We start from the raw sequence: 21,910 nt of genomic DNA on the forward strand, positions 1-21,910 counted from the left end.
GAGTCCACCCATTCCCATTGAATTAATTCCAAAGAGAAAAATCAGCACCTACAAACAGAGTCTTCTAAATACTCTTGTATCTAAGGTTAAAAAAATAATAAAAAGTTGATGAGTTTCCAGGAAGAAAAGAAAATTATTTCCTTATAAATTCAATTTTAAGAACACTTTTTCTCTGTTTGAAAATGAATTTCTGGAAATAGCACTCAGTATGACAAAATTCAGTTTCTATTTCCAGAAAGGCAGATTCAGTCCCTGTAGGGAATTTTTAAAATATTTGGTCTGGAGCATGGTTTCTGGGCCACAAAGAAAATAAAATAAGGATTCTGTTTCTCTTCCCTATAATTATCTTCCCCCACTGCACGTTGGGGAAGCGTGTCAGAGCACTCCAGATTCGGAGCAGGTGGTTTGGGATTTCTGGACAAAGTGGAGGCATAGGAGAGCAGATGATGGCGCTGCCTAAGCAGATGACATGCACGCACCACAAAGTTCTTCAAATGCTTACCATATAAGAGATCGAGGTCATTTCCAGACTGAGGTGCTGTGTGCTGTTATTCCCAAAATGGCTGCTCTGACTTCTGTGGATGATGTAAATATTTGGATCAGCATTCTGCTTTAAGTGTATGTGGAACTCACATTGAAATTTAATTATAAAAGTGCTTGAGTTAATTCAGCAATTAGAGAATGAGTTTGCATATGATTTGCATGCTTAATGTACAAACACCTGAAATGTCCCCATAACCCCAGCTTCATCCCACCCATTCCCACCCTCAGCTCTCCCCCATCCCTTGACCCGCAATCCATGGTACCCCCAGCTCCTGCCATGTCTGTTCAGGCTTTTCTGACAACTGCCCGTTGAGCTTGGCCAAGGTGAACCTCAGCTAAACGATGACAGGGCTAACGTTGAAGACTGGATGCTTGGTTTGCGTTGTCACGTCAGCAGACACTGGATCCAAGGATCTTTTGAGGTCAACCAGCTCCCTTTGTATCATTCCACGAAGTTGCGTGCAACCTTCTGTTGTTGCGTTCCCAGTGTTACCTGTGACTTGAGTGTACAACACTTGTTTGCTGTGTTGCTGTTGCTTTATCACGGGAGGGGGGAGGCCAGGGGGTCAGTTAATGGGGAGATGTGAGGATGATTTGCTGGATGTGGGGAGAACTTTGAATTAAGAACTCACTGTTGCATGTTTCCAGAGCTTTAACTGTTATCATTTAAAGGTTATTAACACTCACCTTTGAAATATTGAAATTCACATATTCTGCATTTTTAATTTTATACTAGTTTTTTTACGAGCAGATCACAGTCAGTTGAAATAAAGATCCAAACATTTAAGAAAGAAGGAAAAGAAAAGATCAAAATAGCAAGTCAGAGGAAAACTTAATTAATTGCAACTAGTTACTGTTTTTACAAAATAAAAATCCATATAAACAAGGAGAAAACTTAAGAATGAGTCAGGGATGGGTCATAAGATGAAGGATTTTTGCTTAAAAATGCTAAAGTAAATATTCCAGATAAAGTCTTACTGATATCAACACATGGAAGATGGGAGAACCGAGCCCTGTGCAAGTAAATTAGCAACTGGAACAAAACTAAGAAGCAGAGTAGCTCAGAGAGAGGAGCCGAGGTTTCTGACCAGTCACACACTCCAGTGAGAAGCCAGGGAGATGACATGAGGCTCATATGTCTCTTCCTGTGGTTGGGATTGACGGATCTCAAAGAGAAAATTTCAGGCTCTCTGCCTCACAAAATGGCCTGTGCATTCCTAAGGGGCTCTGGAATTCTTCTATTTTTTAAAACCAGTTAGAAATTTGACTTTATAGGTGCTCACACTAAACCATTACAGCAATAAAACATGTTGAGGTTAACCTCATGGAAAATGGTCGTTAAAATGATGCAATGTCCTTCTGTCTTAAGTCTGTCTTAGCGGGCTCAGGTACTGCGTGATATACCGTCACATGGGCTGTGCCTGTACTTGTGGTCAGGCTCCCCAAGTACATGCATATGCACATATGACCAAACCTGGTATTTAAATATTTATTCTTCATTCATGCCTTAGGTTTTCTGAGGGAGGTGTTTGAATATATCCAAGACAATCACGGTGGTGTTATATTGATACAAATGAATTCAGAGGAGGAAAACTAGGTATCATCCACTAGTACATTTTCTTCTCAAATTTTGTCTAGTATCACGCCTACCATGTCTTCTCTCCAGAGATATAGAATTTTTCAAAGTACATGGTACATGTTCTCATCAGGAACTGAAATTTATGAAACAGAGTATTGTGAATTCATTTCAAACTAAAAATTTCAAACAGTCAAGTTTAAAAACAGAGAAGTCTTTCAAAGATCATATGTTCTTTTCTGTTGGAACAGAAAATTATGACTTAGTAAATCATTTGTGAATATCTTCATGTTTTATTTTAAAAGTACTTAGCTTAGGATGTCGTTCTAAAAATAGAGTAAATCAACTTCTTTCATACCTCAAAAGTTAACTCAGCTTTGGGAAACAGGATGGTAGGACACATAAAACCATAATAAACATATAACACATCTAAATGTGTTTGCACATCTATGGCACACAGGTTTAACATGAACTCAGGCCAGCTACAGTGCATGAACTTAGCCTGTTACTCATGTCACCTCTAGAATAAATGTGATTTTCAGACAGGAGACTGGGGAGAACCTTCCATTACCTTGCGACCTCCAAATGAAGCCACAGCCTCGACTCCAGTGCAGTACTGGCAGCACCACCCGGAAAAGCTCATCTTCCAGTCGTGTGATTACAAAGCTTTTGTAAGTTACCCAGAACTGAGTGCTTGGGTACTGGCAGGAATAGAGGGTACATTTCTAGCTTGTTTGCTTTTATATTGAAAGTATCCCCAGACATCCATCACTGAAATTCCTAAAATGTTTTCCCCTTCTCTTTTTTTTCTTAAAGAAGCCTTCTTCAAAGGCTACTTGGAAATTCCAAACAAATGGAACTTTATAACCCTTTTAATCTTGTAAGCATAAGGTCTGTTTTGCCTTCTTCATATATAGTTGTATATTTTAAATTAAATGTGATAAATTGCTATCTTAAAATGGAAATGACTATAAATAAAGCACATATAGACATTTCCACATAACTCATCAGTTATCTCAAAACATTGGGTCCACAGCTTTATGTAAATACCAGATTCTTTTCATTGTCATCATTTGGATTATATTACTAGGTTTTTTGTGGTTTTTTTTTTTTTTAGATAGGAGAGGGAATCAGGCTTAGCTGAGATTGTGAGTAATATGAACAGGTAAATGTTCAAAAGATACCATCAGTTTGGGGGCCGGTGGTTGTCATGACTATAGCAGGGAAAGTGGATGAACCCTCAGCAGAACATTGAAACTGTCTTTCTTAAAAAATAAATGTTTTAATTAGGACAAAGTTTCCTGATACCTTAAAAGATGAGGATTTCATATTTTCAAAAATAAGATAATGAAAAACATCGAAAAGAAGATAAGGATTTCACCACAATCATCCATCATTAATTTATGAAGATGTAAAGGTCATGATTATCTCACAGCAGTTTAGTCTTTTCATTTTGTGCTCTCTGCACCTCTTTAACTGATTAGGTCTTGAAGCACTGGACTTGTTTCAGTCGTAATCTCCCCCAAAACTGTAAGACTACAGTTCCTCCTTCTTCCTTCAAGACCCAAACACCAGATCCCTGAGCCTGTCTGAGCATGCCTTCTTGGAAGCCTTTGACTGAACCCTCTGCTATTGTGCCTGTGAGCAAACTCTTCAAGGCCGGGCTCTCCTGGGTCTAAAAGACTGATTCCCAGCCCAGTTTTTGCAGAGTGCCAGGGTCTCCTCAGTCACATCCAGACAACAATCATTTTAATACACTCTTTTAAAAAGACATATTGAGCTGTTTCTTTTCTCTCTTTTTTTGAAGGAAAGTAGAGAAAAATGACAGATGGAAAGAACCCTATTGAAGTTTCAAAAGATTGTATGTGTGCGTGCTAAGTAACATCTGACTCTTTGTGACCCTGTGGACTATAGCTCACCAGGCTCCTCTGTCCATGACATTCTCGCAGAAAGAATGCTGGAGTGGGTTGCCATGCCCTCCTCCAGGGAGTCTTCCTGAACCAGAGATCGAACCTGAGTCTCATATCTCCTGCATTGGCAGGGAGGTTCTTTACCACTAGCACCACCTGGGAAGCCCCTTTCAAAAGGTTGAAGGAGAGTCAATTGATAGGAAGGCAAAATAGACATTTTGCTAAAAACTTTTTGCCCCCAGCCAGAACTTGGAGTGTGTGTGACCCGTCTGTGCTAAGGCAGCCTTGGAGCAAAGTGGCTGGTGATTCCTGGAAGGAGATGCTACCATCCTTCCCCCGCCCTGTCAGCCCCTCCAGTGTCAGCGTGCACCAAGGAACTCAGCTCCCTGGACTGTGGAGCAACCGAGAACGACATCTCCCTCCCCGCATACTTGCAGCCCGTTCTCAGGTGGATCAACCCCCAGGCCCAGAACTGAGTATGAAAAGGGTCCAGAGCTGTTCTCTGCCTGAGAACAGCCTGGCGTTAATTACCTGTGCAGCCAGCTGAGTCCAGATGCAGTGTATGTTGCTTGGCTTCTCAGCTGTCTCATACAACCCTGTAATTACATAGACAGTGATGTGATTTATTTTTGCAGACATTGCTGCCCCAAAAAAAAAGGGAAAACATTTTTAGATGGCCCCATTTTGCAGTTAAATATGATCTGAAAGATGGCATCTTTAGAAACTACTGCAATTTTATTATAAAGAGCAATTTACAGCTTTCAGAACTGTGGTTAATTCTGCTGCATTCTCTGTATACATGCATGTATTTGTTAGAATTAGTTACTGTTAGTTTTTAAAAGTTATGCAGCAGCCTACAACCAGGAAGGCTGGCCAGTAGTACTTTACAATCTGCTTTTAAATTGCTACTCATATTTATGTTCTGTTTTTCATAAATTGTTGATCTATTTTTTTTTTTTTTTTTTTTTTGTATTTCAGTATTTAGGTTCTATGCTGATAAAAGAGCTCAGGGGGACAGAATCAACCCAAGATGCTTGTGCAAAAATGCGGGTAAGTTTGCCAAACAATTTTATTTCTTGTCACTGAAATACTAAATACTGGGTATGGATACAAATTGCTGCTTTTCAAGTTACTATTTTCTTCATTTGTTGGTCTGCTGAATCACACTGGTGTTACATAAAAAGGTGTTTGGGTTTTGTTCATGTTTATGCCACTGTGGTTTGATTTGATGTCTATTGGATGCAGCTACTCTTATTTTTAAAGATTTAAAGTAATTTTATATACATTGATCATCTCCAGATTAGGAGAAAAATGACCTTTAGTTTACTACAAAAAAAGTATTTTAAGCACCCACTTGGCAGTCTGAGAATACTTACTGAAAAGACTGCCAACTAACTAAAAATTAACAAATGCAGGAATATTGAGAGCATATTATATAAAGCTAATATGCCTTAGAAGCTTCTTAATTATTCATTTTTTTAATGTAAGAAAACCATACAGCTCCAAATTGAATCATGTAAGGACACAGTCTTGACAGAAATGGCAATTCCAAATGTCTGTGATTGGTGGCTGCTGGGTTCCAAGGACCCTGTATTAGTCAAACCGATTCTCACTGAGAGACTGCAGATCCAGGAGCTTTTTCTTTTATGTGTCCCTCATTCTTCCTCCATAGCAGATGTGTAGAAGCCATGGTGATATCTGACTGATGATACAAAGTAAGAATATCGGACTTGGTCCACATAGCAACTAACCAGTCAAATTTGAGATCATTAGCAAGTGAAACACTAACTTCTGTTTATCATTTATTTTATACAAGCAGCTTTGGTGGGAAATACTTAAAAGCATGCAATCTAACAGTCATTGCTCATGGAACACTAAACATGTATGAATCTTCATCACATTGAGGCCTCTGTATATAATGGCTGGTTTGATGTTTTGATGAATTCAGTAGCAGAAAGACTGAAACGGTTGTCCTCCTTTTTGATGTAGGTATAGTATACTTAAATTGTCAGGACCACGGAATCTTTATTCCAGGTACTGTGTTTAGATTAAGAAAAAAAAATCCCTGATATGTGCAGGAGCTCCAAGTTCTAGTTCTGTTGCTGCTTACTGGCCTTAGGAGTCACCTTTTAGTCATAATAATAACTGGTGAATTTACTGACTGGTTACGACGTGCTAATCCATGACGTGCTAATAATGAATACCTTGAGTGTTTGCTCATCTAATCTTTACCACAAAGCTATGAGATTAATACTGTTGTTATCCCCATTTTGTAGATGAAGAAACTGATTAAATAACTTTCCCAAGGTCAGACGGTGAATAACTTGCCAATCTGGGACTGGGTGTGTCTGACTCCAGAGCCCAAGCTTTTAACTATGACATTCCCCTGCTTTTCCTGGGCTTCATTTTCTTAGAAAATAAGAACATTGGACTAGATCCCATTAGGGTTCTTCCTGGTTTTATAATTCTGGAAAACTTGTATTCTAGTTTTCTGTCAAAGAAAAATAAGAAAATGGGAAAGGTTTTCAATCGTCAAGCCTCAATAATTTTAGAGCCATTCATGAACATATCGAGGAAATTAATTTGGCATCTCTGATTTAATACTATTAACTCAGTTATCTGAATCCAGCTACTTCAGTGCAGTAATGAGCATAAATAGCACATAGAGCACATAGCACCATCTAAAATACACCAGATCTGTGGTTTGAATTTCAGTCAATTTCTTGAAATTAAGTGGATCTGAAATTCCATTTGGACAGCAATAGCAAAACTATTTCAATAGTCTCAGTGGAGAATAATTTAGTTAAATACTTGTCTGTTGCTTAAAATGAAAAAGCCATCTATTTAGAAGCCATTCTTCTGTTCTTTAGGGTGTTTTTCCAGTTTTCTGCCCTTGGTGTTTATTTTGAGTAGTTTACATGAAAAGAAGAACTCTATTGCTACTTGGGATATCACAAACCCTTATTTCCCATCTTGATTAAATAAATATCAGTCTTTGACAGAGTAGCTAAAGTTGCGCTTGCTGGGTTCATCAGAGCCTTTAAATTAACCCAGAAGTGCACATTTGATCTGCGTCTGGGACTATTGAATTGTGAACTAGAGCTCTCGCTGACTGAAATGCTGCGGATCCAAGTTCGCAGTTAATGTTCAGTTTGCACCTCCAGTGACTGTTCTCCCTGTTTTCAATATGGTGACATTTCAGCCAAAAGTCCCAGTAGAATCAGATCTCCCTAGGGGAAGTACTTTAGGGCAGGGGTCCTCAACCTCCGGCATCTAATGCCTGGTGATCTGAGGTGGAGTTGATGTAATAATAATAGAAATAAAGTGCCTTGGGCTTCCCAGGTGGCACTGGTGATAAAGAATCTGCCTATCAAGGCAGGAGACATAAGAAACATGGATTCAGTCCCTGGGTTGGGAAGATCCCTAGAGGAGGGCATGGCAACCCACTCCAGTATTCTTGCCTGGAGAATCCTATGGACTGAGTGAGGAGCCTGGTGGGCTACAGTCCACGGGGTCACAAAGAGTCGGACAGGACTAAGCTACTGAGCACGCACACACCCACTACCTCTCACATGTGCCAATTAAACATTTATTGCCCTGAGTTTTAAAATATCTGAAAAGGTGGATCATTTATGTTGATAAAGAAATAGTTTCAGGATAGTTTGAGGAACCCTTAAAGAGTCTATAAGATTAGTACCAACTAAATTAAACCATTTAGGTACAGACATATGTAGTAATTTAGGGTACATTCCAGTGTGCTAACATAAATAAAAATTTTAGGAGATTTTTTTTAATTGCATACTTATCAACTGTAAAATTTTTTTCCATAACACTTACTTCCACACATTCACTTTGCCCCAGCAGAGACCAAGCACAGTTTTCCCTTCTCAGAAGCACTTGGAGTGTTTGAGAGTCACAATTGGTTAATTTCTAAGTTTATCTAAGCTTGTTTATTCATCTCTAAAATCCCCTCAGTCCTGAAATAAAGATAATTCTACATTTCTCTTCTAGTGTTCTGTTACACACCTATTATTTCAATTAAAAATATATCATAATTAACTGGTGGTGGTAAAGAACCCGCCTGCCAGTGCAGGAGACAGAAGAGACACGGGTTCAATCCCTGGGTTGGGAAGATTCCCAGGAAGAGAGTTCGGCAACTCACTCCAGTATTCTTAATCTGGAGAACCCCACAGACAGAGGAGCCCGACAGCTCACTGAGTCAGACACAACTGAAGCAACTCAACACTCACACTCACACAGACGCACACATTTATCAGGTTTCCCACAGCCCCCGCCCCAGATCTAAACCCTAAATAATGCCCATCTTAAAATTACCCTTTAAATTGTGTTTATTGGGAAAGACTCAATAGAAACTTGCAGGAAACCTGATCATTTTTAAAGTAAAATTGCCTTTTAGAAAAATAAAAGCTGTGCTCGCTTCGGCAGCACATATACTAAAATTGGAACGATACAGAGAAGATTAGCATGGCCCCTGCGCAAGGATGACACGCAAATTCGTGAAGCGTTCCATATTTTTTAGAAAGAGAAATTAAGGAAACAATACCATTCACCATTGCAACAAAAAGAATAAAATACTTAGGAGTATATCTACCTAAAGAAACAAAAGACCTATACATAGAAAACTATAAAACACTGATGAAAGAAATGAAAGAGGACACAAACAGATGGAGAAATATACCGTGTTCATGGATTGGAAGAATCAATATTGTCAAAATGGCTATACTACCCAAAGTAATCTATAGATTCAATGCAATCCCTATCAAACTACCAACGGTATTTTTCACAGAACTAGAACAAATAATTTCACAATTTGTATGGAAATACAGAAAACCTCGAATAGCCAAAGTAATCCTGAGAAAGAAGAATGGAACTGGAGGAATCAATCTGCCTGACTTCAGACTCTACTACAAAGCCACAGTCATCAAGACAGTATGGTACTGGCACAAAGACAGAAATATAGATCAATGGAACAGAATAGAAAGCCCAGAGATAAATCCACGAACCTATGGTCACCTTATCTTCGACAAAGGAGGCAAGGATATACAATGGAAAAAAAGAAAAATAAAAGCCTACAAAACTATCTATGCCTTGATATTGAGGTACACTTTTAGGAAGAATGATTTCTATGAATTATTTTGCACTTCAGTGGTACAACTCGGCTGCTTATTTCCTTTCCCATGACAGCTTTACAGACATGTCTATTTAAACTGAAAATTATAAGACCTATCTTAGTAATCTGTGAGAAGCTGTAACAGATCTCTGTTTAATCTGAACACATTTGTTTGATGCTGCCTTTATGGTCCCGGCTGGATTTTCCAGCTAAATGTGTGCTCAGAGACAGAGTCTTCATTCTGAAAGGACTCCTGAGAGGAATCCTGGCTCTGTGGTCTGGAACATGTGCTCCCCTAACATGTCACACAGACAGCAGGGAACCTTCCCTCTGTCACACCTCACATCACACCACGTAACACCTGGCTAGCCCTGCCCGTGCCCCGTAGAAGGCAGGCACCCCGTGTACTGTGTCTCCAAGGCCTGCTGTGTAATAGCTGCCGTAGGAGATGGTCGTGGTGCTTCCATAAAAGAATGCCTGTGAAGGGTCTAGTTCAGTAAAATCTTAAAACACGTAGACCTCGTCCTCCAGATGTTTGAGAAATAAGTAAATTGATGGCTAGATTTGCTCTGGAGTATTTCATATGTTTTTCCCCACCTCTGATGGCAGTGCCCCAGCATTTGCCCCAGTTTTCTGTGTATTTATACACAGTATAAGAGAGAGTATTCAAACCCTAGGAACCCTGCACTCTTGTGTCGTTTTTTTTAATATATATTTATTTTATTATCTGGATGCACTGGGCCTTAGCTGTGATGTAGGGGAACCAGTTCCCTTGACCAGGGATTGACTGCAGGCCCCCTGCACTGGGAGCATGGAGTCTTAGCCACTGGACCACCAGGGAAATTCCTTCCTTCCAATTTTTAAAGGTCCTTGCCAAAGGGGAGAAAAAAAACAAAAGGGCACTGTGGATGTTATGTGTAATTTTCATTTTATATTTAGGAGAAGTAATTTGTTTCTGAACTGATTGGAAGTTGCCTCTTTTAAATGATGTGTCCACAGACTGAACTTTATAAAGCAATAGATTGTTTTGGCCTTTCAATTCTCTTTGCTCTGAGTAGCTGCCACTTCAAAGATTCTAAGTACAGAGTTTGGTGAAATGAGGGATTTGTCCTGGCCACATGAGGTTCTACTATTCCATTTTCCTCCCTAGACTTACTCATACCCCACCCCCAACCCTGAATTTTGTCCCAGGGTATATGTATCAGTAATATACAGCACTCTCACTTCCCTAATTAAATATGCCACGAGGAACACATCTGCTCCTATAAGAGGTAGGCCATTATATTCAATTTAGTACTCTGAAATCTGACTGTCTCTAATCCCATATTTGAGGGTTAGAATTGTTCATTGGTGTATGTGTTCAAGGAAATCTCCCTTAAAAAAAAAAAAGAAAAGGAAATATCTGTTCTCAACTACAATAAGGTAGAAACCAGCCTTTCTGATGTAAGAATGAAAATATTTTTTAATTATTTTTAAGTCAGGAATAAGCAAATCTTCCAGTGTGTTTAGATTTTGGAACCTCTGTTTCCCAAAGGGCTTAGTTTCACAATCCATTCAGGCTTCTTGTTGAGTCTGTACCCTTTATTTTATATGATTTCTAAACTTGCAATCTGGAAGCAATTCTAAAGTTGAAGTTTCAAATATATAGATTCCCAAATAATTGTCTGTGCCTTGGTTGAAGTGTGAAGACCATCTTTTTTCCTATGCCTGCAAGGGAAGAAATGAATGGCAGAGAATGGATTGGAAAGCTTGAAGAAAGGTAGATTTTAGAATCAGATGGAAATGTTAAATTAAGAGTCCTCTTTCCTTAGGAGACAAACATAAGTCATGTTTATATATATATATATATATATATATGTATATATATATAATTTTATTTATTTATTTGTCTGTGCTGGGTCTTCCTTGCTACAGGGCTTTCTCTAGTTGTGGTGTGTGGGGGCTACTCTAGTTGTGGTGTGAGAGCCCCTCATTCTGGCGGCTTCTCTTGCTGTGGGCCTTGTTTGGGGCCCTCGGTCTTCAGAAGCTGTGGCTCCCGGGCCCCAGGGCACAGGCTCAGCAGCCGTGGCACAGAGTCTTCATTGCTCCGTGGCACGTGGGATATTCCTGGAAACAGGGGTCGAACCCGTGGCCCCTGCTTTGGCAGGGGGATTCTTTACCACTGAGCTACCAGGGAAGTCCCAGAAGTCATGTTTAGTCCTTCTGCCCTCATAAAAATCCCTTCTGTGAGGAATTATTTTCAGAAATGCCTTCAGGGACTACATCTCAGAAAACAGGCTGGGGAAAAAAAAAAAAAAAACCTATAAACAACTGCTGTTTAAAAAGTTTCTGTTGCCCAAGTTTCAGAGGAGAATCAAATTTTATCTTTTTCTGTCTCAGAAGTCCTGCACAGGCAGGTATGTGGTGTGTGTTGTCGGTGTGTGTGTATTAAAATAGCAACACACACACAAAAACAGCCGCACTTCTAACCCCGTTGCCAAGCTTTCCTGGGGACTTCTTGCTTTGTGAGTCTTGGTCTTTCTTAGGGGTCTACCCTAGTGGAAGACTAAACCACCCAACCACCTTACCCCAGGTCAGCTTCATACCCCAGATCTCTTTATTTTTCTTTTTTGTTTTTATTACTCTTGTTACTAATTTTCTCCCATATAACACCCTCATTGCTCCACATCGCTAGAAGATTTTGTGCACCTCTTCTGTCTTTAATTTCCACTTGTCTGAAGCTCTTTTTAAACATGGTGAGTCAGTTGTCTTTGATCCAGACATGTTGCTCTGCTGAATTTTCATTGTTGCAGCCATTTCACTGCCGCCCTAGCATGTCGGCCCAGAGATTATTCAGTTATGCTCACGGATTCCGATTTTACTTCTGCCCTCCTTTGCTAGTGGGATGTGCTCTGGAAAGCTCGCCATCCTCAGAGTAACAGTGACAGCCCAAATCTATTGATGTCATCTCACAGCAGCTCCACAAAGTAGACACTATATTAACATCCCCATTTTACAAGTAAAGTAACTGAGACAGAGAGGTTAAAACACCTAGCCACATAGTTTGAAAGGGGTGGAGGGAAGACAGGACTCCAGACATAGCCTCTGGTGTTCTTACTGTGGTGAGTAGGGGAGGCCCTGGAAGAAGGAGCTCATCACTGGGTTCCTTCGTAAATTCAGGATAACGCCCCCACCAACACACACACACTCACTCTGAAGCTGTACTTAAAAGTGATAGATTGAAAAAGTCCCTGTGTTTTTGCACATGTTTACAATTGGCTTTTCTCACTTAAAAAATCTTAAATTTTTTAAACTTACATTTGCTTCTTACGAAAGCAATATACATTCATTATTAGTCAACTTTCAAATAGAGGTACAGAAAAAAGAAATAAAAACAACTGTAGTTTGAAAAAAAAACCAAAACTGTAGTTTTATCTTCCCGCAGTGGTAAACACCTGTTAACACCTTATTTGTATGTAATCCTCCAGACTGATTATACCTTCATAAGCATCACTTTTCCACAAAAAAATGGAAATATTCTGAGCCTACTGTTTTAATCTGTTTTTAAACATATTTTGAAACATTTTTATTCCAATAACTATTCATCCCCAGTATTATTTGTGCTAGTTGAAAAATACTCCAATCCATAACTAAAGTAAACTTATTTAACCATTTCCCCCGGTTGATCATTAGTTTATTTCCATTTTTTTTCCAGTTATAACCAATACTATGGATAACATCCCTGAACCTAAGTCTTTTGCAGTGGGTCTGATTATGTCTTTAGAATAAGCCACTAAATGTAGAATGAGTAGGTCAAAGAGTATACCCATTTTGAAACTCTCGATAAGTATTGCCATTCATGTCAATGTATGACAAAAACCACTGCAATGCTGTAAAGTAATTAGCCTCCAACTAATAAAAATAAATGAAAAAAAGCAAAAACAAAAAAATTGTTCCAATTTATACTCCGAGAATCAGTCTACGAATATGTATCGATGTTTGCTTGTCGCATCTCTCAGGATGTGTTGGATGTGTTCCCAGCTGAGGGTGCACTGGTGGCACCAGTGGTAAAGAACCTGCCTGCCGATGCAGGAGACGTAAGAGACACAGGTTCAATCCCTGGGTCGGGAAGATCCCCTGGAGGAGGGCATGGCAACCCACTCCAGCATTCTTGCCTGGAGAATCCCATGGACTGAGGAGCCTGGTGGGCTACAGCCCATGGGGTCTCAAAGAGTCAGACACGACTAAAGCAACTTAGCACACATGTACATGGGGAACTTCTATGAGAAAACACATCTCCACCATGACCCCTGGGCTTATCAGCTCTATCTGGTCAACATCTATCCTAGATGTAACTCTGGAATCTGTCTTCAGGACCGGAACCCGTTATTTTATGTGCACAGTGTATTATTATACTTTCACAGTCCCTGAGGAACCATGGCCAAATTAAGTAATACTTGTTAATTGTTCTGAAGACCAAGATCTGCAGCTAAGTGCTAACTAAGGATTTTTGGAAATCACTTGTCAAGTGGAAATAGCGTGTTTTGATAAATTAACGTCTCTCTGAATTAATGTAAGTTGCAGCACAACTTTGTATGCAGGGCAGCAGGGAACAGTTCTGACAGTGACTTTCAATCAAATTGATCAACTGCATTTTTAGAGCAGAAATTCTCAGTGTGGTCCCCAAACTGGCAGCATCCGCAGCATCTGGAAACTTGTTAGAAATGCAGACTCTCAGGCTACCACTGACTTACTGTCTCGTCTGTTAGAACCACGGTAACAAAAACTGGGAGAAATTTATTTCTCATAGTTCTGGAAGCTGGGGAGTCCAAGACCAAGGCCCTGGCAGGCTTGGTGTCTGACAAAGGATCTTTTCCTGGTTCATAGACGGCCAGCTTTTCACCCTGCCCTCTTGACAGGAGGGGCAAGGGAGCTCTCAGGTCTCTTTTATAAACACAATAATTCCATTCCTGGGGGCTTCCCAGGTGGCTCAGTGGTAAAGAATCTGACTGCCAAGGCAGGAGATGCAAGAGACGCATGTTCAATTCCTGGGTTGGGAAGATCTCCTGGAGGTAGGCATGGCTTCCCACTCTAGTGTTCTTCCCTGGAGAATCCCATGGACAGAGGAGCCTGGCGGGCTGCAGTCACAAAGAGTTGGCTGCAGCTGAGCACACACACACCCACAGAGTCCCTTTCCTGAGGGCTCCACACTCATAAGCTTGCAATCCTGTAAAGGCCCCACCTCCTAATACCATCAGCTGGGCATTAGGATTCAGTGAATGAATTTGGGGGTAGAGAGTGCAAACACTTGGCCTACAGCACTTTCTGAATCAGAAACTCTAGGGGTGGCATCTAACAGTCTGTTGTTTACCAAGCACTCCATGTGATTCAGATGCTCTCAAGTTTGAGAACCACTGCGTTGGTCCATGGGCAACCAGTAAGGCTGCCGTGTAGACCTTCCTGGGAGACCGTCCTGGTAGAACATCGTGCCACGGTGCCCGGAAACCAGGGCTGGAGGAACAGAGGTGGAGGGCATTGCTTTGTGCCCTGCAGACTCGGCCGGGCTGTGTTCTCTACTTTGACAATACACACAATAGCCGAATCTTAGGCAGAACTGGTTTAAATGGCTGCTGCTTGCTGCACTGTCTGTTCCGGTCACGTCTCCTTACTTAGGCTCTACGTTCGCTCAGCCTTCGGGTCAGAGTCCTTGTGACCAGAAAAGCCCGTGTGAGGTCATTCATGCCCTCATTTCCGGCCTGCCCTCTCAGAAAGGCTTTCCTTCTCTTGGTGCTGGCAGTTGGAGCCAATTTCCTGTTGCCAAAGCCTAAGCCTCCCCTTGAAGCTGAACTATCACGTCTGTGGAGCGTTTGCCCTTTAGGAGTCTGTCTCGGTGCATCTCTCATCACATCCGTGGGTCTCCTCCCAAGTTCTTCGGAGGCCTCCCGGCCTGGCTCGGGGCACCTGGGTTCTCTGCAAAGTGTTCTGAGCTCTCCACGTGTTGAGAGGCTGAGACTGCAATTCTTCTCTGTAAAGCTGGCTTCCTACTCATTGCTGTACAGTAATTCATTTGCTCATTCCTTTAACAGTCATAGACTTCAGCAACTTTTAGATTGACTCCTGTAAAATTGCTGGTATTTAGCCATTTTGACCTTAAAAGAAAAAAAAGTCACCTTCATAAGTTTCACCTGAGACCATGTGCTAGTCATTGTAGGACAAATCTGGAGAGGTGGGGGCCGTCCTCACGGAAAGGGGCGGGCCTCACAGGAAGGGGCGGGCCTCACGGAAAGGGGCGGGCCTCACGGGGAAGCAGGCAGCCCCAGCCCCACCGCGAGGGGAGGGAAGGGGAGGAACGCAGCCCCTTCAGCCAGGAGGCCAGAAACCGACCAGAAAGCACCTCGGGAACTGAGCTTTTCCCAGAAAGTGACCTTGAAACTGAGCTTCGAAGGGTAAGAGTTCATTTCAGATGGCTAATTTGCAGTCTGCTTTTTCTCTCTTAACAATCCCTGCAACTTAGCTGGTTTTGCCACATACAAAAATCACCACAATATTGCTTGTTTGGTGTGGGTTTTTAATCGTTTGAGAGTCGCTTGGGGCTCCCAATCATAAAAGTTTGATTCTGTTTTAATTTACTTGCTGAAACTGAATATAATAATTAAGTGTTGAAATAAGGGACGTATTACATGACAAAATTAATAGTTATGACTCAGCACTGACTGTCTCACTAGAAAGCATTCTCAGGGTAGCTGAGTGTAGGTTAATATATGCTGTAAGTTGGATGGCAGTAGACCACCGAGAAATCTGTGCCAGTCTGTGCTTAAAACACCCCCGGCAGTGATCGGGTTTCGTAAGAAAAAGGGGTCAGTGATGCCCTCCGTGTGGACTCTTCACTCTACCCTGACTATGGGGCACAATTGATTCCTATTAGGAGCGTAAATGTCACTCTGGACCCAAACGTAACATTGCAGCTCACAACTGAAGTGCTCCTAGTGTCAGCTCTAAACTTCTTTGCTCTCATTTACCCATCAAAGTCCTACTTTGAGATCCATGTGTGCTAAGTCACTTCAGTTGTGTCCAACTCTTTGCAGCCCCATGGACTATAGCCTGCCAGGCTCCTCTGTCCATGGGATTCTCAGGCAAAAATACTGGAATGGGTTGCCATTCCCTTCTCCAGAGGATCTTCCCGACCCCAGGAATCAAACCCAGGTCTCTTATGTCTCCTGCATTGGCAGGCAGGTTCCTTACCACTAGTGCCACCTGGGAAGCCCTGCTCTGAGTTCCAGGGGCCCCTGTAATTGCAAAGAAATGTGTTCTCATACTGTTGATTCTGCATTAGAAAATAAGAAACTATTTTGAGGGTGCTAGGCTAGAAAAGCTCAATGGCAATTTCTGACTTGATACAAATATTCCAAGCAGTTCATAATTTGTACTTTAAAAGGAAATGAAAAATGTTTGAAAAAAATTAAAGATGGTTGTTACTACTTTCCTTGGTGAATCCAAAAATCCCTCTTTTAAAAAAAAATGCTGTAAGAGTATTCAGTTACTTTTTCTATTACAAACAATATTTCAGGGGCCTGCCCTCAGATAGGAAATTATGATCCCTGTTCTGTATGATGCTTAAAAACAATATAAACCCAAGTGCTAAAGAAAGGACTGGCTTTGAATTGATTCAGTACTTGCATTTTATTATAAGTTTCAGAAAGGTAACATCTGTATATAACTAAATACTGTTTCTCTTGGAATAATAAAAGGATGATAATCAAAAAAAAATAAAAAAATAAAAAAAATAAAAGGATGATAATCTTAATTGGGGAAATTGTGAAGACAATACAATGAAATATCCCTATATTCTTTCAGCTTTCAGTGGGAGAACAGGATGCTGCAAAGGTGAAGTTAATTTGGGGCATTACCCATGAGCATACAGCTGATTAGGTAGGCAGAGGTCCTCATTACAAATTAGTCTCTCCTGTGAAGCTGACAGGTTTCCCTGGTGGTTCAGAGGGTAAAGAATCTACCTGTAATGCATGAGACCCAGGTTCGATCCTCTGGGGAAGGGACTGGCAACCCACTCCAGTATTCTGCCTAGAGAATCCTATGGACAGAGGAGCCTGGCGGGCTACAGTCCATGGTGTTGCAGAGTCGGACATGACTGAGCGACTTTGAAGCTGGTGGGGATTTGAAGACTCTGAGAAGCCTTAGAAACTCCTCCTGGAATGTGGCATCGTGAAAAAGGCGACTGGAAACAAAAGGGAACCACAAAAGGAAGTTTGCCCTGAGCATTTTACTGAGGAAATGGGCCTGAAAAAGAGAAGTCTATTTATACAAATAAAGAAGGCTTCAATTTTTAATATACACCTGTGGGAGTATTCACCATCCAGAAACACAGCACAGCATGCAGCTAGGTCACAGAAACCAAGCTGCCCGAGAACAAGTGCTTTGTAATTGGAGCAGTATTGTCCAGACTAGATGCCTTCGACCCTGGACAGGGGGAGAAGATGGGTACAGCGCTGAAAGGGAAGCTGGGGAGGAAGGGCCTTCGGCTTCCTGGGATCGGGCTGAGGCTCCAGGCTCACGTTTCCTTTTTGTAATTTTTTTCATTTTTGGCTGTGCGGAGTCTTCACTGCTGTGTGGGCTTTTCTCTGGTTGTGGTGCATGAGCTTCTTCCTGCCGTGGCTTCTCTTGTTGCGGAGCACGACAAGGCACATGGACTTTGGTAGTTGCCGCTCTCAGGCTCTAGAGCACAGGCTTGGTCATTGTGGCCCACGGGCTTAGTTGCTCCACGGCAGCTGGGATCTGCCCAGATCAGGGATTGAACCCATGTCTCCTGCATTGGCAGGCCTATTCTTTACCACTGAGCCACCAGGGAAATCCTGAGCTCACATTTTGATATCTGAAAAGCCTTCATAAAGTGAAGTGCTTATTGGATTTCTTGGCTCCCTGATTAGCCAGTGAAGACTCAGTATATTTACCTTCTTTCTGTGCATTTTTCATCTTTCATTAAAATCTTGTGTGAATAGACCTCTTTAAAGCTCTGTAAAGTACACCATCAGAAAATCCTCTAGAAAGAGATTGGATCTGTATCTCTTGTACAGAATAGAAATGCCTTAAAGGAGGTGATTACCCCCAAAGACCTCCCGCAGCCCTTCCCTAGCCGGATCCATCATCATCTTGTCTTGACTCAGTGGGAAGAGAAGTACAGTTTGGGCCACAACATGCAGCCACCCCTACCACCAGCCCTCCTAGGCCTGTGTGTAGCCTGCATCACTGGAAGCCCATTCTGGCCTCCAGTCAGGAAAGCAAGGATTCTTGATTCATTGCACAGTTGAGGATTTCTGTGTCTGCTGCCACCATTCTCCTGAAGCCCCTTTTGGTAAAATCAGCAATAGATTTTTCTGTTTTCCCAAGCTGGGGCTTTCAGCCAGAAAACCCAGTAAAAGTAGCAGCCACTCCTCTGTGTGCCCGCCACTGTGCTGGGCACAGATTTGTGGGCCTTTTTAGTCCTTTGGATGTCGGGCACTGTTCCCACCGTCTAAGAAATCTTCTCTTGACTTCGTGATCCTGCTGTCAGGCTTCTTCCAACTTTGTTTCAGGTTCCTTCATTGACTCTACTTTCTTTCCCATTTCTTCATTTATACTTAATTTCTTAAATACTCAATTAATACTTCCTAAGTATTACCCATCCCTGCAGGGTGATTCTTAGCCCTCCTCTAGTTCACTCTGAGCCACTTTGTCGGCTCCTATTTCCTCGGTCACCCCCTCTCTGTGTTTGGATTTCCAGATCTGATTCTTATTTCCAGTTTCCTACCGGACATCTCTGCCAGATTATCAAGGAGATAATAGGATTCAGAAAGGTTTCTTGTAAAAGCGCAGTCTGCTCTAGTGGTCTTTATCCCAGCTAATGGCCTCTTCATCCTCAGCATCCTACCGCTCACCACGTGGACCAGTCAGAAGACCCTCTTGATTCTTCCTCATCAGAATGGCAGCTCCCCTTCCATTCTCCAGAGTATCGACCTCAACTTGGGGGCTTAGGACTCTGGTTTGAATTTATACCTTCCTGCCTCCCCACATTCAGCCTCTAGCTGTTTCAGTCCATACAACCCACTGTAGCTATCTTTCTGCAACACAGACCTGATCAAGTCACTCCCTATTTGAAAGCACCCAGTGGATCCTAGGTTGGCAGAATAAGTTACAACCATCCAAACCTACTGTACCATCCTAATCTCCCACCAGTTATGCAAACCCATATTTCTCATTTCCAGATGTGTGCATGTGTATGTTGATTCTGCTGCTAAAACGGCCTCTTTAGTCCTCTTCGGCCACCTGGAGAATCCCCTCCATCCTTGAAGAGCCAGGTCAGTCACCTGGCTCAGGACGCAGCTGGTTGAATGAATGGATGAAGACTTGCCCACTCCCTCCTGCGGAGTCAGGCTCTTGCTGCCCAGCACTCTGGAAGTTCTCTGTTCCCATCTCTGTCACATCTGTCAACATTTGTGTTGTAGCTGCTCTCAAGCCAGGAATGGTGATATGTCTCTCCCTGTCCATGGCAGACGTTCCCAACCCTCCTTACTGCAGAGCCCAGACGCAGCTCGGAATCCGTCTCAACATAGCACTAGACAGCCGCATTCAGCAGACCGAAGTCTGCACACGATCTGAGGTCTCTGTGACATCCCCCAAAGTAGACTGCATTTCTCCAGCTTGTGGGCCACTTAATACCCACTCAGTTGCAGAATGAATAACAGATGGCTTTTCTTTTTTCTTTGGGACAGGGTTTCTTAATACTACATAACATGTTGGTTTTTAACCTTATGTTAAGGGGAATGTGTGTGTGAGTTGCTCAGTTGTGTCCGACTCTGTGCAACCCTACGGACAGTAGCCCACCAGGCTTCTCTGTCCCTGAAATTCTCCAGGCAAGAATACTGGAGTGGGTTGCCATTCCCTTCTCCATATGTTAGGTGTATGTTAATACTATTTCATGTCACAGATAACTGTCCACAAGAGTGTATTCGCAAGAGGTGATTTGTTGGAACCCATTGTTACTCTTTGCAAAGAATTTTTCACACGTATGCACACATTCAGGCCATACATTCCACGCCTTCACACACAGGTTCAGTCACCAAAGTGCTGCCTGTTCCTGCCACAGCCTCTCTCTTTACAGAATTCAGCCCACGGTTTTACCTTCCAGTCAGCATGCTGCATGTTATTTCTTCTAGCCTTCAACTTATCTTGTACATTTTCAAGAGCTGGTTGGATAAAGTATTAAAAAATAAAAGTATCTAACCTTACATTCCAATTTCATATCTCTTTCTGGCAATCAACAAAAGAAAAGTGGTGAGTCTGGGTAATTTTAAAACTAGTTAAAAAGCACTTCACAGGCACTGCTTTTTTTCTGTACTGCATGAAACACTTAATATTACATAGTAATACTCTCAGTAATCAATTTTCTTTATCTCTGATGCAGATATAGTAGCTCTCAAAAAGGTGTGTCAAAACAACCAGGAAAATGTGAAACACCTTTTCCATGGCTCAAGCGAGAGATGAAATGTAATTATCATTACGGAGTTCAATGAGTTGTATTCAAACTATCGGACCTTCTTTCATTCTGGTCACATTTCAGAGTTTATAAATGGAAAATGGGTAATATAAAGGAAGAAATCAAGAAAGCTCATATTTTCCCTCAATTCCCTTAATGTACATAGGACAGCTGGTCCTGGAATGCGCAAAGCAGAAGGCTCGTGCGTGTCAGTCATAATAAGACTGTGCAATGCAGTAAACAGAACGATGAGAAAACAGTAAAAAGGAGAGACAGGGTCTGGGAAAGCCTGCAGCAGTTTCTGTAAAATAACAGTGGCACTGCAGCAACACGTGTCTACAGAGCCTGTTCTCTTCACTGTCTGATGAGTCTGCCTGTTGATGAATTACTGAAATCGTTTCCTCTCACCTTTTTATGTATTTTCTCTCCTATTATGTTCTCACCTGTCTTGTCTGGAAAACCCATCAGGCTAACTGTCAGGTAGGTTCTTCTTGATGTTTAATGTGATTATTAGGAGTGTCCACAGCAGGAAATGAAGTAAACAGACTGTGGGTGGCCTGTGATGAATGATAAAACTAACCAGAAAAGGCAAATGCTAAATTACAGAGAAACTTTTTGCAGATGCGTGAAACTGTAGAAGCTGCTAACCCTAAGCACATTCAGCCATTGTGAACATCTATCATAAGAACTTTAGCCTAAAGGATTACCTCAGCTCTAAATGATGAAGTAGGTTACCTGGACTGTCCGGTTTTTACCATGGCTCAGAATACAGCCTGCCCCCAGAGGGATCGAGCGTCATGGAGTGATACTATATCCTATGTGGCCACAGCAATTCTGCTGCAAATATGCTACCAGCTTTTACAGATTTGGCCAGGTGCAAGAAAAATTCCCAATGATGTATTCTAAGTCCCTATTTTAAGTATATATTCAGACATGCCTTGTACCTTGAAGAAAGAGACTGGGAAGAAACAGGGAGAGGTGGCGTGTACTTTGTTCATGCTAAGCTCACCCTTGGAGTTCCATCTGACATGGCTTAACTCTCCAAAAGAATGTCGCTTGAAATTGCAGTAGGGGGTGGAGCTGTTTGTTTCTCTTCTTGGTATCACAGAATGGCAGTATTCCTTCACCCACATGAAGCAGCAGAAAAGCTCTATTTAGATCCTCAAGTGCAAGACAGATACTTTATAAACCTAAACCAGAGCTGAGCCCAAGAGAAGAGAGACATATATTTAAATTAGAGTATG

The 21,910-nt window shown here is 41.8% G+C and overlaps 1 protein-coding gene, 1 long non-coding RNA gene and 1 other non-coding gene across 21 annotated transcripts in view; 2 read left to right on the forward strand and 1 right to left on the reverse strand.

The window, feature by feature from the left end:
- The window catches only part of ANKS1B (ankyrin repeat and sterile alpha motif domain containing 1B), a 1,083,120-nt gene that overhangs the window by 1,016,637 nt on the left and 44,573 nt on the right, over window positions 1-21,910 (forward strand). For 18 of the 19 annotated variants that reach the window (XM_070454108.1, XM_070454113.1, XM_070454115.1 and 15 more), the window contains 3 exons: window positions 2,662-2,790; window positions 5,008-5,079; window positions 21,135-21,146. In XM_070454108.1, coding sequence (XP_070310209.1) covers window positions 2,662-2,790; window positions 5,008-5,079; window positions 21,135-21,146 — 213 coding nt within the window. The remainder of the gene's footprint in view (window positions 1-2,661; window positions 2,791-5,007; window positions 5,080-21,134; window positions 21,147-21,910) is intronic. The other variant, XM_070454105.1, reaches the window with a different exon arrangement.
- LOC139030648 (uncharacterized) lies at window positions 471-21,864 on the reverse strand. Its single transcript, XR_011483059.1, has 4 exons — window positions 21,676-21,864; window positions 4,561-4,625; window positions 807-1,042; window positions 471-575 (listed from the first exon to the last, which is right to left on the reverse strand). It is a non-coding gene; the product is annotated as an uncharacterized lncRNA (long non-coding RNA).
- On the forward strand, window positions 8,460-8,566 carry LOC139030732 (U6 spliceosomal RNA). The gene has a single exon (XR_011483135.1). It is a non-coding gene; the product is annotated as a U6 spliceosomal RNA (small nuclear RNA).

Source organism: Odocoileus virginianus, chromosome 23, assembly GCF_023699985.2.
Source record: "Odocoileus virginianus isolate 20LAN1187 ecotype Illinois chromosome 23, Ovbor_1.2, whole genome shotgun sequence".
Classification (NCBI taxonomy): Eukaryota; Metazoa; Chordata; class Mammalia; order Artiodactyla; family Cervidae; genus Odocoileus; species Odocoileus virginianus.